This window comes from Neolamprologus brichardi, chromosome 3 (assembly GCF_056152115.1).
Source record: "Neolamprologus brichardi isolate AB-2024 chromosome 3, ASM5615211v1, whole genome shotgun sequence".
Classification (NCBI taxonomy): Eukaryota; Metazoa; Chordata; class Actinopteri; order Cichliformes; family Cichlidae; genus Neolamprologus; species Neolamprologus brichardi.
The window spans coordinates 32,007,915-32,022,312 of NC_142106.1; the positions used below are offsets into that span (position 1 = coordinate 32,007,915).

The 14,398-nt window shown below is 40.7% G+C and overlaps 2 protein-coding genes across 5 annotated transcripts in view; both read right to left on the bottom strand.

Annotated features, from left to right (window-relative positions):
• The window catches only part of poln (polymerase (DNA directed) nu), an 81,486-nt gene extending 67,525 nt beyond the window's left edge, over nucleotides 1-13,961 (bottom strand). Inside the window, exons 1-6 of one of the 2 annotated variants that reach the window (XM_087836724.1) lie at nucleotides 13,890-13,961; nucleotides 7,943-8,155; nucleotides 7,334-7,409; nucleotides 5,355-5,723; nucleotides 3,882-5,072; nucleotides 2,505-2,623 (exon numbers count right to left, since the gene is read on the bottom strand). In XM_087836724.1, coding sequence (XP_087692850.1) covers nucleotides 2,505-2,623; nucleotides 3,882-5,072; nucleotides 5,355-5,723; nucleotides 7,334-7,409; nucleotides 7,943-8,089 — 1,902 coding nt within the window. In that variant the 5' untranslated portion in view covers nucleotides 8,090-8,155; nucleotides 13,890-13,961. Of the gene's footprint in view, nucleotides 1-2,504; nucleotides 2,624-3,881; nucleotides 5,120-5,354; nucleotides 5,724-7,333; nucleotides 7,410-7,942; nucleotides 8,156-13,889 lie in introns of those variants that run through there. The other variant, XM_087836721.1, reaches the window with a different exon arrangement.
• Nucleotides 8,355-13,986, bottom strand: haus3 (HAUS augmin-like complex, subunit 3). Of its 3 annotated transcripts, none has more exons than XM_087836731.1 (6): nucleotides 13,890-13,986; nucleotides 11,949-12,977; nucleotides 11,650-11,859; nucleotides 10,947-11,179; nucleotides 9,937-10,213; nucleotides 8,355-8,856 (listed from the first exon to the last, which is right to left on the bottom strand). In XM_087836731.1, exons 2-6 carry the CDS (start codon nucleotides 12,948-12,950, stop codon nucleotides 8,629-8,631), a joined length of 1,950 nt encoding a protein of 649 aa, XP_087692857.1. In that variant the 5' UTR covers nucleotides 12,951-12,977; nucleotides 13,890-13,986; the 3' UTR covers nucleotides 8,355-8,628. The 3 variants fall into 3 exon arrangements, with proteins under 3 accessions (XP_087692857.1, XP_035770118.2, XP_087692870.1); XM_035914225.2 differs by having other exon boundaries at nucleotides 11,949-12,972; nucleotides 13,890-13,981; XM_087836744.1 differs by having other exon boundaries at nucleotides 11,949-12,957; nucleotides 13,890-13,960.
• Between the last annotated feature and the right edge of the window lie 412 nt (nucleotides 13,987-14,398).

The window sequence follows — 14,398 nt, forward strand, 5'->3', positions numbered from 1 at the left end:
GTGAATGAAATAAAAACTTCTAGTTGGACATGATTTGTTTTAGCACTTAGAATAGAAACATAATTTAATTATTCCCATTCGCGCTTTGACGTAGCAGGATCACACAGTTTGTGAGAGAGAGCATAAAAAAGAAGGCCTGAAAAGTAAACAGGTAAGAGGAGAGAAGCCAAAGAAAAAAGGATGTGAGCCCTGAGCACTGTGTCCCAGACAGAAACACAGCCACGATACTGTCTGACAAACCTGCCTGAAGCTGGGACAGGGTCAAAAAAGCAGACACACGCACAGACACACAATAATAGCAGCTCTACTTTGCTTCTTTGGCTGAATGACGATGATTGTTTGACTATAAATAGTTACATTAAAAAGGGTTTAATGAACCAGAGCTGAATTGCATGCAGCATACATATAATAAATATACAGTATTTATTGTCTATATTTAAATAGTGCGGTGCAAAAATTGTGTCACTCTTCATTTCTTTATATTTTTCTTCCAAGGAGCCAGACTTTCTTGCAACTTTTTAAATAGGTCTTGAGCAATAGTTCTCCAGGTTTTCTGAAGGTCTCCCAAAGTTTTTCTTTGGCTGCTTTTTCACACATTTTCAGCCTAGTCCTTGTAACTGACCAATTTTCTTTATTTGTGTATTAAGCCAAGTATCAATAATTTAAGCATAAAGAGTCAGCTTTGTCTACACATGATGGACAACTTAGAACTTAGAATGAAACTGCATCTTTAGGCTCTTTTTGATATTTGCAGCCTGTCACAAAAAGGTATTTGTTCAATTTTTTCACTGGAACTGATGAAAAATGCTTTTAAAAATAGTATTTTTTCACCAACAAGATAATAAAAAGCTGAGAAACTTGGCATATCCTGACATGCAAAGACCTGCCACAGAAGCTGAGAGATCCTTCAGCTGATCCATCTACTGGTCACTGAAGTCGCATCAGAAATGGTCTCAGTGGAAGGGCAACTGCCAAAAAGCCATTCTTAAAGAACGAAAACAGGGAGAAGAGTTTGAGGTATGTCAAAGTATACAAGAACTGGACTGAAAATAGTGAAAATCTAAGGTCTTATGGAGTGACAAACCCAACTTTGACATTTACGGAACACTCTCAGTCATGGATTGGCTTCCCCAGAGCCTGGACCTCAACGTTACTGAAGCAGTGTGGGATCATCTTGAGGACATCCAACATCCAGAACATCCAAAGATGCAGAGGTTTGAATGTCCTTCAAGAAGCCTCGAGAACTATTCCTGAAAACTACATCTATAAAGTTCAATGCAAAAAAATACAATGTGAATACGCTGAACTCAATATATCAATACAAATGATAATGATATACAAATGATCATAACATCAAAACTGTTATGATCCCACAGAAGTCCCATCTACCACAAGTACAATCTCCCCTCCCTGTAACTTTAATGGCATCTTTAAAAAATGTATATTATTCATATCTCTAACTCATTTCTTTTTATGCAAAAGCACCAGGTGTGTAAATGTAAATGTTCTCTGAAGTCTTGACAAGCGATAGAGAAATGGGTATTTCTGAGGATTTTCAGAGATGATATGCGACTGTATTTATGTGCATAATTCTGCAGGTTGTTGGCTGTCGACCCGGGAGGTAGGAATTCCTGTGATTCAGCTCCCTGAGGAGAGACTTCATTCATTTCCCAGTAAACACAACCCGTTTTCCTGCTGACAAAGTCATGAACCCCCCTCATGGGTGCTGTGCTACAGGATATAGATAGAAAACCCAGGCAGACCATGGCCCATAGCCCAGTACTGGTGCATATGGAGAGAGTGAAAAGAGAGAGGGAGAATGGACTGCTGTGTCTGCTGCTGATTGTAGCAATACAGTAAAGTCCTGCCCTCTTTTTCTCTCCTTCTCCTGCTGCATCCTTCTCATTAGCTCTTCCACATTCCATGCATCCATCCAACCACCTCCCTTACTCCCTTTATAGCACTTTCTCTCTGCAGTTTGCTGTCCTTTTTCAGCTAGTATGTATCATGGACTACGACTCTGTCGGGTCTTTATGACTCAGTGGAGACCCATTACTTGTTGTGTGCTGCAGTGCTGCTGACAAAACTCTTATTTCACACTAGCTACATTTATATCTATGTAAATGAGAGACACAGCAGCCTTGGTCTAACCTGAAAGCACGTTTTTAAATTTTAGGACTTTTTAGTTTTTCAGTGAAAAAAGCAGAGGCAGAGATAAGCGGAAGAAACGGGGAAATAAAGACACATCAGTTAAACGTATAATAAAAGGACAAGTAAAAGACTGCAAGTGACAACAAAGCTTAGTAAGTACACTTTCTACCCAACTGAAGTGTCAAAGCGGATTTGTTAAGGGCAAAACACTTCATGTCCTCTTCCCATCTTACTGATTATGTGAGCTAAGTAGGCATAAATTAAGCTCAGCATTTATGTCCTATGAGCATTACTTAGGGTTGCAATGTAAAGCAGTTTTTGGAATTTTGCAACATTTCTCTTATGAAACTTACTTTTGCATTGTCATGCTGCTGCTGGCTGCTACTGAGACGGGCAGCTCTAATCCCCGACCCATTAGCCCCACACTCCTGGGACAATGTTGGCATAGCAGCCCTTTCTCCCTCTGAATTCCCTAGAAGAGGATGTTAGAGCATTTTTTATCTGTTCATCACTTTTCAAGTCAGTCCTCAATCAATAAACCAGTTCTGTTATGTAAGCATATATGAGGCAGCATGTATGGAGGCTTACACAGTGTGTGTGGCACCTCAGCAGTGTGTGATAGGACAAGGTCAGGCAACACTATAAATCTTAGCTAAGATCAAGCTGACGTTTTGCTACGACACAACTTCCAACTTGTTCGAGAGTGTTTGTGCCTGTGTGTGTGTGTGTGTGTGTGTGTGTGTGTAGAATGGGTCTTGACTCGGCATTGTCTCTGCAGCTGAGACTCAAGCACCTTCATGCAGCTGTAATGTGAGCAGGCACAAAGTCTCCCGTCAGTGCTGAGTCTCTTCAGCCCTGCCATGTCATCAGTGCCAAATCAAAGAAAGAAAAATGGCTGAGAGCCACTGGAACTGATGTCTGACACAACTTTACAAGCTTTAGCACCTCCTAGAGTTGCTTTTTCTAATCCAACCATAGCTAAAACAGCCCAAGTTTTATTTTAATCTCATTTTTTCCAGGTTAAATCATACGGCAGACACTCTATAGAACTGAGAAATTAACTTCTTTCATTTTAATTACATGTCAAATATTGTTTATGTGATGTTATACAAACATATACTTTATAGTCTCTTCAGGGCCCTTCAAAATCTAAACGCACACTCAGTCTCTAGGGTGAGTTTTAGGGGAAGCAAACATATTCAACAGATATGATAGTGTCACTGATAGTGATTATAAAAATCAAGCATAGTTTTATTTCAGGCTAGCCAAAACTCCACCTGAGACATCACCTAATCCTCCGTTATACTTCCAATTGTAACAAATAGGACATGCTATTTAAGCTGCTTTAGTCTGTATAGTTACTGTGTATCTACAAGTCACTTTACAACCCATCTCCACCAATCTGTGTCTGCCTAATATCTAATATGTAAGTGTTGTCATTGTAGCATGCTATGATCTGTGCTCGGTTTATGTTACTGCTCCTCCTGCCTCCATTTAGTATAACAAATATTAACCCAAATGGAAATATCTCTCTTCTTTTGACTACACTGTTCCTGACTGGACTAATCTTGTGATTGCCACTCTTTTGAGCATAACAATCGTAAACCTTGAATTAACCTAATCAAATTAGCCATTATGAAGGTAAAAATCAGTGGTAAACCCAATATAAGTAAACCCCATTCAATGTCAGGATAATCATATTACAGAAACATCACTAGCAACACACTTACCTGCAGATTTATTCTCAACATCACTGTCCACAGCTGCCACTTCCTCTGCCTCTCTGTCTTCTCCCCCTTTTCCCTCTTCAGTGTCCATTCCGAGAAACTCTGCAAGTTTTCCATCATGTGTCTCACACTGTCCCTGCGCCATCTGATGATTAGTGTTTGCCATTGTTTTATTCTGAAATGTAACTTCCATTTTGGCCTCCATCACCTCTGTCTTTTCTATGTTTTCAGTACTGTTGTCCTGGAGGCTGACGCTCCTGGCCTCAGGCTGCTCCTGAGTGTGGTCGTTCTCTGCTGTGTTGGTCCCAATCTGACCCTTGTTCTGAGGCTTTTCAGTGTTGCAGTGGCTCACATCCTGGAGTCCACTTCCTAAAGATATGGAGATCTTCTGTGGATTTTCATGTTCAACTGTTGTTGCTTTATTCTCAGTATCAAGGAAGTGTTCAGTTTTGACTTCAGAGGCACTGACTATATATTCTAAACCATTTTCTTCATTCTCCCCACGTGTTCCTCTTTTAGTGCCACTGTCTACAAAATCGTCTCTGATGTCTAATGAGTTCAAATGGCTTTTAACTGTGGTGTCTTCAATGGTTCTCACAGGCACAACTCGCTCCATTTCATAGGCAGATCCTTTTGCATGAAGTACACTCACATCTCGATTTTCTCTCTCTTTCCTTGCAGCTTCATTTACTGCGTTTTGAATTTCATGGCATATGTTTGAAATCTGTCTGGTTCCCAGCTCAGTGATATGTTCTGTATCTGCTATCAGCACCTCATCTTCCTTCCCAACTATATTTTTCATCAACTTGGGCAAATGTGCATCACAACAGTTCTCCTGTCTTGTAATAAAGACGCTAGGGGGTAGATGTACCCTTCCAGTGTTGATTGTTTCAGATTCTGACTGCTGGTATAGCACAACTCTGTCTCCTGCTCCACCACTGGCTGCTTCAGTGGGGTCAGATAGAGGCTGCTTCCATTTTAATCGACTTCCTGGAGCTCTGGTGTCTTGTAGTTTTGTGGCAATATGCCAGCTGTCTTTACCAACCTTTTCTGTCTGTGCACCTGATGTCCTGCTTTCTCTCCCTTCATATATTTTAAGGCACGACGATACTGGATAACAAACTGCAGCAGGCTCCTCTTTATGACAATTAGATTGTTCTGTTGTTGGAAGCATGATGTCAGGATCTTCATCGTCTGGAAATATATTCAAGATGAAAGGTGGTCTGATTTCTTTTGTTGAGCTACAAGTAAAAAGAAAATAAGCAAACAATTTTTTAAAATCCATCCTGCCAAGCATCAGCACCAGAACAGTGTCAATACATGCTAAACTTATGTCCCTCTTAATATCAACCAAATTTGCATAGTTTTAATATATCAAAGTGCAAGTCCTAAAGCAGTGTTAATATATTTTGGGATTCCTTTAAACATAAGTAGTCTCTGCAATAAAACTGCATGTTTATTTGCTTTGTCTCTTACTTTTTCCATGGTGTAGTTTCCTGTTCAGAGAGCCTCTCTGGTATTTGGAAGGAGAGGGTATAGCTGTCTCCATGACAGAAAGCGGCTGGCGTCTCAGGAACCTCATGCTGAGAAAATGACAGAGACTGGCTGGACTTGTAAGCAGGGGGTTCAGAGCACTTTCTGTGGGAATACGTCTGTGAGTACTGATAATAGGCTTCTGTCTGCATTTGGAGAGAGAAATCCCAGTAGGAGGAGGCAGAACAGGAAGCCTGAGATGACAGGGAGCTGTCTGGTGTCTGTGAGTACTGATAGATGGCCAAGGTCTGAGAGCTCTGCCTCTCACTGGAGGAATTATAGTGAGCGGTGGAAAGGGAAGACACCTGGGGCCTGGACCACAACATGGAAAACCAATTTCTTTTACTCTTGAATTAAACAGAGTACTGCGTCAAAGTCTTGTTATCACCCATCATTTCTTTCGATTTTGCCAGAGAAATGGGAAATAAATACAGAGATTTATTGAATTATGTGCAAACAGCCATGGCAACACAGTATATGAGGTAACAGCATAGTTCTAATGAGCTTAGAAAATCAATATTTGGTATACCTTTATTCATCATCACATCCTTAACTCTCTTACCCAAGCTTTTGTCTTTTCTTTCAGTAACCTTAAGGAGTAGTTTTCCAGGCTTCTTGAAGCACACTCAAAGCTCTTTTTGGCTGCTTTTAGATGATCCCACACTGCTTTAATAATGTTTGGTGTATGGGGAGGCAAATCCCTGACTAATAGTGTTTACCGCAATGGCAATGTGTTTGAGATCACTGTCGTGCTGAAAAAATGAAGCTGCTGGCAATCAGATGCTTCTCAGGTGGTATTACATGGTTGGATCAATATGTGATGGTACTATCCTGTGTTCATAGTTCCACGAATTTTCATAAGATTGCCAAAACCACTTGCCGAAATGCAGTCTCAAACCATAAGGGCTGCATCATGTTTTACTCCATCATGTCTTACAGATGGTTGTAGACAATCACTGCTGTATCTCCTGTTGTTCTCCACAAACATTGACGAATTTAACCAAAAATTTCACATTTGGATTCATTGATCCATTAAGGTCTATGGAAATGGATTTTCTAAGTTGCTAAGTGGTCTGTTATGTGTAGAAACAACACTGCTTCATCTGTTTGTTAGGTGACGTATCTTGCTTGAATGAGTCAGTGCCTTAACATCCTAAGACCCGAACTCTTCCACAGCATGCATTTTTAATTTCTCTTTGATATTTGGGCTGATTTGGACCCAATCAATGTAAAAATAAAAGAATTATCAGATTTTTTTTTTTTTTTACTAATTTTTGTTTCTAAGAAAAATGAGAGCCACATATGAAGATTTTCGTTTAAAATTTCAATAGAACAGTAGCAGTATAATGTCCTCGTAAGTAGATATCAGGCCCTTGTAGAGCAAAATTGAGTACTTTGGTCTAAGTAACCCAAAATGTGATGTCCACATATGTGGACGCCAGGTTCTAGGTCAGTGGTTCTTAACCTTGTTGGAGGTACCGAACCCCACCAGTTTCATATGCGCATTCACTGAACCCCTCTTTAGTGAAAAATAAAATATGATTTTTTTTCAAATTGAAGACATAGATTTATTTTTTATTGGTGCACAAAATGAGCCGTGCATGTCACGGTGGAGGCTCTGCCGAACCCCTGAGACCGACTCACCGAACCCCTAGGGTTCGATCGAACCCAGGTTAAGAACCACTGTTCTAGGTTAAAAGACATTCCTCTGAAAATAGTTAAGTAAAAGTATTGCCCTGATAATGAGTGAAAAAGCAGCCAAAAAAAACTTTGGAGAACTATTGCTCAGGACCACTTATAAGGGGTGGCTCATGACTTTTGCACAGTATTCCACAATAACGATGAGTAATAATCATTAGGATCAGCTTAATATTTTGTTGAGGTGTTGATAAAGCTGATATCTGAACATTAATCTGACTTACTGATATGTGCTTCTTTCCTCCTGACTCCAGCTGCTGTCAGCCCAAGACTCCCTCTGGCTGCAATTATACATCTCCACTAACACATGCACATCAAAAGAGCACAGAACTAAATACAGACAGCATTATATAACTTGCATGCAAGGCAAACTGAGCAGTAAAATGTTAAATGAGATGGGACCTACTTTATTCTTTTTCACATCTGCACTTAGTGTTTTGTAAGTTGCTGCTATCTATAATAATAGTTTGCAATAGCCCGCCCAGAAGTTGCATTTTTACAAAGCTTCAGTCTCTTTGAGTTTTCTTGTGTTTCAAATTCATACATAAATTCTAGATTTTTTCCCCTCTTATTATTTTTAATGAAGTGGTTCCCAACCTTTTCCTGGTATGCCTTCACCCCCAGATTTTGTCATTTCGCAACAATAAAAAGCAACCCCAACTTGAAATGAATGTCAGCACAAAAGCTTCAGCTGATTTTTTCCCCTCAGATAAATCCTATTGCAGTGTGTTTAGAACAAATTATTCTCCTCTTAATCCATGCGACCCAATGCTGTCTGTAGTTTGAGAACCACTGGCATACTGCAACAAGCTCAACTTGTCTGTGCTTCTAACCTGCCTGACTTTGTCTGCGATTGCTGGAGTAGTTTTGGTTGCATCTGGCTCCACGCAGACTTTGGGCCCGCAGAGCAGCCAAGACCTTCTGGGCTGCCCGTGACAGGGGTCCTGTGTACAATCTGTTGTTGGACCACTCCATCTCATTCCCAACAGAACAACTTAGCTCTCCCACTGTGCCCACAGAGCTTTGATTCTTCAGCTATGAAATGCCTGAATAGGACAAAGAAGAGAGCTTCTTCAGTGATAAACAGGCGAGCTTTAAACTGGTGTTTTTTAAACAAAAATTTAACAGAAAACAAAACAAACAAAAAGAAAACATTTTCCAGGAACTTTCACCAAGTATACTGACAATAACAAGAAGCAATCACAAGGCATTTATAATAAAAATCAAAACTTCAGAATTGTAGTATTTTGCTTTATTTAACTGATGACTGGAGACGAAGAAAAAAAACAAAACAAAAAAAAAAAACAAGAATTTTTGAACATCAAGACTGAACAACACAATCATGGATGCTTTTCACTTATGAATGTTTACATCAATTAAACACATTCAAATGAATCCCATAAACAGCTCCATCTCCAACACAAAAAGATGAAACTAGATTATCAGCAAAGATAATTTTTCATTTTTTCAGCTCAAGCACAGAGAGTGCCTGAGCCGCCTGTAAATAATCTCTGAAGTTTTACTGCTGCCCTCTCTTTGCCGACATTTTCCCTTCCAGATCTTCAACTATTTTCTGCAGCAGTCGGGCATCCAAGTGAAAGTAGATATACAATTCCCTCTCCCGCCTGAGGAGGGCATTACGCTCCAGCTGAGAACGCTTGGTTTTAATTTTTCCCAGAATTTCTTGCATTAGTTGATGTAAACTCTGCAGCTGAGACTCTGCTTCCATGAGCTTCGCTGTGAGCTCCTGGAGAAAAAAATAAAATAAAAAATTATGAGGGTGAATGAGAAACAAAGATATAAGCACAGAGCACACAAATAACAGATACATAAGTAATTGTAGCTGGAGTATTATTAATTAAATAATCATTTGTTTTATTATTGTTATAATAACAACAACAATAATAATAATAATAATATCGAATTACATTTATAAGCCTCGCTGCAGGGCCAGAAACACAATACCATATGAACACGTCTATGCAGTTTACTACAGTTGTGGGACAATAAGCAAAGATTTATGTAAATTTACATTAGTTGGTTTATCAAAAATATTAAGAGAATCACTGTCACAAAGCCTATATCTTTAATGCTATGGCAGCATTAAAAAGTGCACATTCACATTTTAAAACAGATTTTTTTAAGTCCACTTTGTATGAAGGCTGAACTTATAACTGCTGAAATGTAGTAGAGATGAATAGCTAATAGTCATTGATATTAAATCCCATGCCATGCAGTAAAGCTGATCCTCTTGTGAACAATTTATTACACAGTGCTTCTGTGCCCAACAAACAAATGTACAGTGGAACCCCGACTTGCGAATACCTCATTTCACGAAAAATTCAAGTTACGAAGACACTGGACGGCAATATTTCTGCCCGTGTTACGGCAAAATGCCCGAGTAATGAAATCCACTGGCTCTGATTGGTTGAGCCTACAATGCCCACAATGCCTTCCGAATCATGTGGCAACCCCTTGGCTTCCGTACTTGCGCTTCGCTGTTCCACTTGAACGACGTATTGTTGTTGTAGTTAGCAATTAGCCTATAGCCTGTCGTTCAGCATCGCCTCACTCAAAACGCGCAATGGGTGCTTCGACTTACGAAAGACCCTCGGGAACGAATTAATTTCGTAAGCCGGGGTTCCACTGTATTTCTTTACAATTTAACATGTGTGGAGAAATTCAGAAAACACACTGTGCTATCAGGTTATTCACCAATTGTGTCAGGTATTAGGTCTAAAAATCATCTGACTCACATGAAGGGCTGAGTGAACTCTGTCACCTTCGTTAACTATTCAAACTATAAAGTGAAAGGAAACACACCCACCTGTGCATTGGGGCAAAGGAGCTCCTGGTCAGTTAGACGTACCTGCGGGCCCAAGACCAGCTGCTGGAATTCAGTGTACATGGCCCTGTGAAGCGCCTCACAGTCGCCATAAAAACGAGCTGCTGTGAAACACTGCTCACGGCCAGCGCCAGCCAGAGCATCTTTGATCAAATGGAGGTTGTTTGCTAGATTACTAGCAGCTTGGTCCAACGCTTCATATGTTCGAAAAGGCTCTGATCGACTGTGGGCTGAATCATAGTCAAGCATCTGAAGGAGTCTGGGTAAAAAAGGGTGGAAATAACACCAAGTTATTCCAAAGTGATACAGCCTGCATTTATAAAAGGATCCAAAGGGTCATAAGCCAAAAGCAGAGTGCTGAGGTGAGTCTGTACTCCTGACTTAGGTCTGCAAACAAGAAAAATGCCACCTAACAGCTGCTAGGGTGAAGCACCCATAAAGATGTGCTGAAGCTAGCCATGGGGGATATATGGAGTTTCAGGTTTGATACTCAAACCTTCTGTTGGTGAGGGGGACCTAATCAAAAGGCTCAAAGGAAGAGCTAAAAGTAGATGAACTGAGGGGCAGCACCAAGATTCAGTGTAAGATAAAAGGATATTTTGAACCATTAAAAATGCAAAGCTACTCTAGCAGAGTTTGAAAATAAAAACTGTAAGGCTGGAGATCTACATTTGTATGCATGCATACACACATACACACACACACACACACACACATCCACATACATATTTATATGAAGGTTGAACTGATGTCGTCAGGTACATTTAATCATGTTTGTCCAGTTTTTGAAAGGGCAGCTAGTGTTTGTCAAATGTGCATGTGGTATAACTGTATCTTGTTAATAAAAACTATTTTAGAATAAAGAAAATTAACATACTACGACAGCTGGCTGAACTTAAATTATTATTTATGTGTTTGGCTCATGCTTTTTCTGTCTATAATTCCAGCTCTAAAACTAAAGCCTATAGTAAATAGAGTTCAAATCTTCTCACCTGCTGAAAGCTGCATCTTTAGAGCTGATGATAGGGTTGGGTTTAGGGTTAATTATCAGGTCAGGATGTGCCAGAGACTTGATCCGGAGAGACACTTCTTCACCTTCCTTTTTCAGCTTGCCTTTAACATCACACAGGTGCTTCTGACACGTCTTCCACCTTCTTAACTCCATCTCCTGAGCCAGTAGGAGCAGGTCAAAAGAGGCTTTCTGACGGAGCAAGTAGTCTTGTACCTGGGTGAACAGTGTTACACTTGATTTAGTTTGATGGATTCCAATTCCTAAAAGGACATGTAATGACAAGGAACGGTGGCTCCACAACTTTCTTAAATCTTAAGCAAATTCCACAATACAGGTGTCTGTTGACAGACAAAGGACCAAATACATGACACTTACATGATGCTTACGAATATGCTAGCTTACAACCATTGCCTTTTTTTTTTTAAGTTAACTTAAAGTTTCAGCTGTTTTGTTCAGGGCATTTTTAAAAGCTATGGTCTTTTAAAAATGTTGTGTTTTCAAGGATCTGATATCAAGAATATCATTAGTGGTTTATATGAGTTTTCAGTTTCACCATTATTGCTTTTCAACATCTCGGCCTGACCTCTTACCTGTCTGAGAGACAGGCTGAGAACGATTTATCTCACATTAAAATCTCGTAACGTAATAAACATCAGAGTGAAATCAGTGGGAATGCTGCTAACCTGATTCTGTCTGGAGGTGTAGTAGTCCTGCCTGGCCACTTGCAAAGCCAGGTCTCCCCTCACTACTGGTAAATTAAGCAGTCTGGCTGACTCCCTCAGGGCAGCGGGTACTGGTCCATGAAGCAGAGCTTCCAGCTCCGCTTCCACAGCCTGCAGCTCCTTTCTGGACACAACCTCACGCACATGTAGTGAGGAGGAGGTGGAAATGCTCTGGTAGCATAAAGACAGATGTAAGAAAGCACTTTATAGAAGAAGACAAAGGATTAATAAGACAAACAGTCACAACATGTTTACTTTACCTTAGTATGAGAAGACTTGTCTGACAGCCAGTCTAGTCCAGCCCTGACGCTCTTCTCCTCAGCCATAGCCTGCATCAGTTGGTGCTGAGCAACAATATGAGACCACTGAAGTCTGGCCATCTCAGTCCTCCTGCAATCGACCAGCCGCTCCACTCCCTCGTGCCCAGTCTCCTCCTCTTTTCCATCTTCACAAGAACTGAGGTCAAGGACCTGGAAACGCTCAGAACAGGAACTCTCAACAATGGCTGATATGCCCTGGAAAAAATGTTTCTGTGTGAAGGCAGCAAGTGCTTTAGTGTTGAGCTCCTCCTGATGCAGGTATGGATCCAAGGGAAGCTGAGAGAGGAGAAAAGTGGGCTTCTGGGAAACAGGAGGGTCTGTATGGTCTTTTCCCTTTGGTTCGGCTTCTGGCTGAACTGGAAAATATGATGCAAGATTGCTGACCTCATCTGTTAGGGTTTGTAACAGTGTGTTGGTGTCAGCATTCTCAGCTCCAATAGAAGAGTTGGCTTCATTGAGCTTACATGAAGTGCTCTCCAGCTCTGCAGTGAGTCGCAGGTCAACATCTGCACGGGAAGTGCTAACAACCTGCAACTTGTTATAACGTCGCTGCTTCAATTCTTTCTCTTTACGCAGGGCCTGGAGCTCTGCCTCCAAGTCCTCTATAGGGAAAGTCTCCTCTGCCGCAAACATAGATGATGAAGAGGATGACCCCAAGATCTTACCAGTGCTCCCATCTGAATTTCCAATGGTTTTAAGAACTTCACTCAAGGCGGTTTCATCTAAAATTGGTTTGCTGGAATTTTGTAGCTCCTGAAAGGCACGTGCCTCCTCTGGGGTGAGGACGTTGCTCTGGTTGAGAGTCCGACAGACAAACCGCAAGAAGTGAAGGTTCTCCGGAGCACAGTCAAAGAGCCAGTCGAACTCTGAGGTCTTCAGTGATGATGAACCAGGATAACCCAGGCGGCCTAGGGCCTCCACAAACTGTCCACCGTCTAACATGTTTAACCTGTTTTCCACAACACTGTGCTAGTCAGTCATGCAGCAACACAATGGAGATCAAAGAAGATTAGATGAAGGCACATGAGGCAAGGAAAATATACAGCAAAGCATAATTCTGACTTTTCCAGACTAAGGATATTCTTGGGTTAATGTGCATTTTTTTTCTGGTCAGCTACATTATCAGTTCACAACACTGCATAACACATAAACATAAACTGAAAACAGTTCATTATTGACAACCCCCCCCCCCCCCCCCAAAAAAAAAAAACGAATCAAAATGCACATAATTGTAACCCTGAAATGATTTCCCCAGAGCTTCAGTATTTCATCACGGCATTTCTTAACATTCCCTGTAAAACATCATCGGAGCCATTTCTTCTTCTTCTTCGTTCAGTTAGCTTCACCATCTCTGCTCCTTCCAGCTTCACTGTTACACCTGTCTCCCTTACACATGTATTGTATGGCATCTACTGACTCTTTTTCCTAACAGGGTCACTTTGCTCCCCACAACACCTCTAAATTCATATGACAAAAACCTCCACGACATCATAAAAACAATTTGGACTTAACAATTACTTAAGAAATTCTGTACACAAAATATTTTGTGTACAAATACAAAATATTTGTACACAGAATTGACTAGGAATCCACAATATTACAAAAATATATAACTGATCCGGTACCTAATACTAAAAGCTAACAAATGAAAGCATATGAGCTTAAGACAAAACACCGATAGCATCGACGGCTATGATAATACAACTGTCACAACTAGCTACCGAGCTACCTAAGCATACCAGCCGTTGTGCATTAACTAGCTAGTCGATGGTTAGAGAATGGCTACACTCGTAAGTACGCCTGTAAAGGGCTGCTGTATTTCGCTTGTTATCTGAACATTTTGAGTCAAACCAGACAGTAAACAGCCAACAAAATACTCACAATTTTAATTTTAAAAGAAGAAACCTCCGGTCCTTAGCGTCTTCTTCTCGCCATTTATAGGTTCGCGCCAAACATCCAAACCGAGCAGTGTTGTCAACTCCTCTTCTTCCTCCAGTTTAACGGCAGCTTGCAGCCATCGAAGTTACATTACTGCCACCCTCTGGTATTACTTAGACTGCACTTAGCTCTTTAAATCCTCTTAAACAACCCCGTTCTTCTCAGAAACCGAACAACAGCTCCTTTCCGTTCATGACATCCTAGCCAGTCAACCACCTTTTCAAACCTGAGTTACCCCCTAATTCCCAATTCTATCCTCATCGTTCCAGTGTGGTTATCATACCTTCTGCAGATAAGAAATACATGCTCAATTGTTTCCATAACACCACACCAATTACACAGCCCCGTTAAATGTTTCCCCATCCTAAAAAGAGTGCCATTCAGGTAACAATGCCCTGTTCTTATATTACACATGACAATCTCCTCCCGCCTATTTATTCCTTTATTTCTTT

Bases quoted from the DNA above. Each gene is read 5' to 3' on its own strand.
- haus3 (XM_087836731.1), bottom strand. From the start codon at position 12,950: ATGTTAGACGGTGGACAGTTTGTGGAGGCCCTAGGCCGCCTGGGTTAT. The intron at 11,180-11,649 runs GTTAGCAGCATT...CTGTTCACCCAG, and splicing joins ACACCTCCAGACAGAATCAG to GTACAAGACTACTTGCTCCG. The intron at 10,214-10,946 runs GTGAGAAGATTT...TTTTTTACCCAG, and splicing joins AAAGATGCAGCTTTCAGCAG to ACTCCTTCAGATGCTTGACT.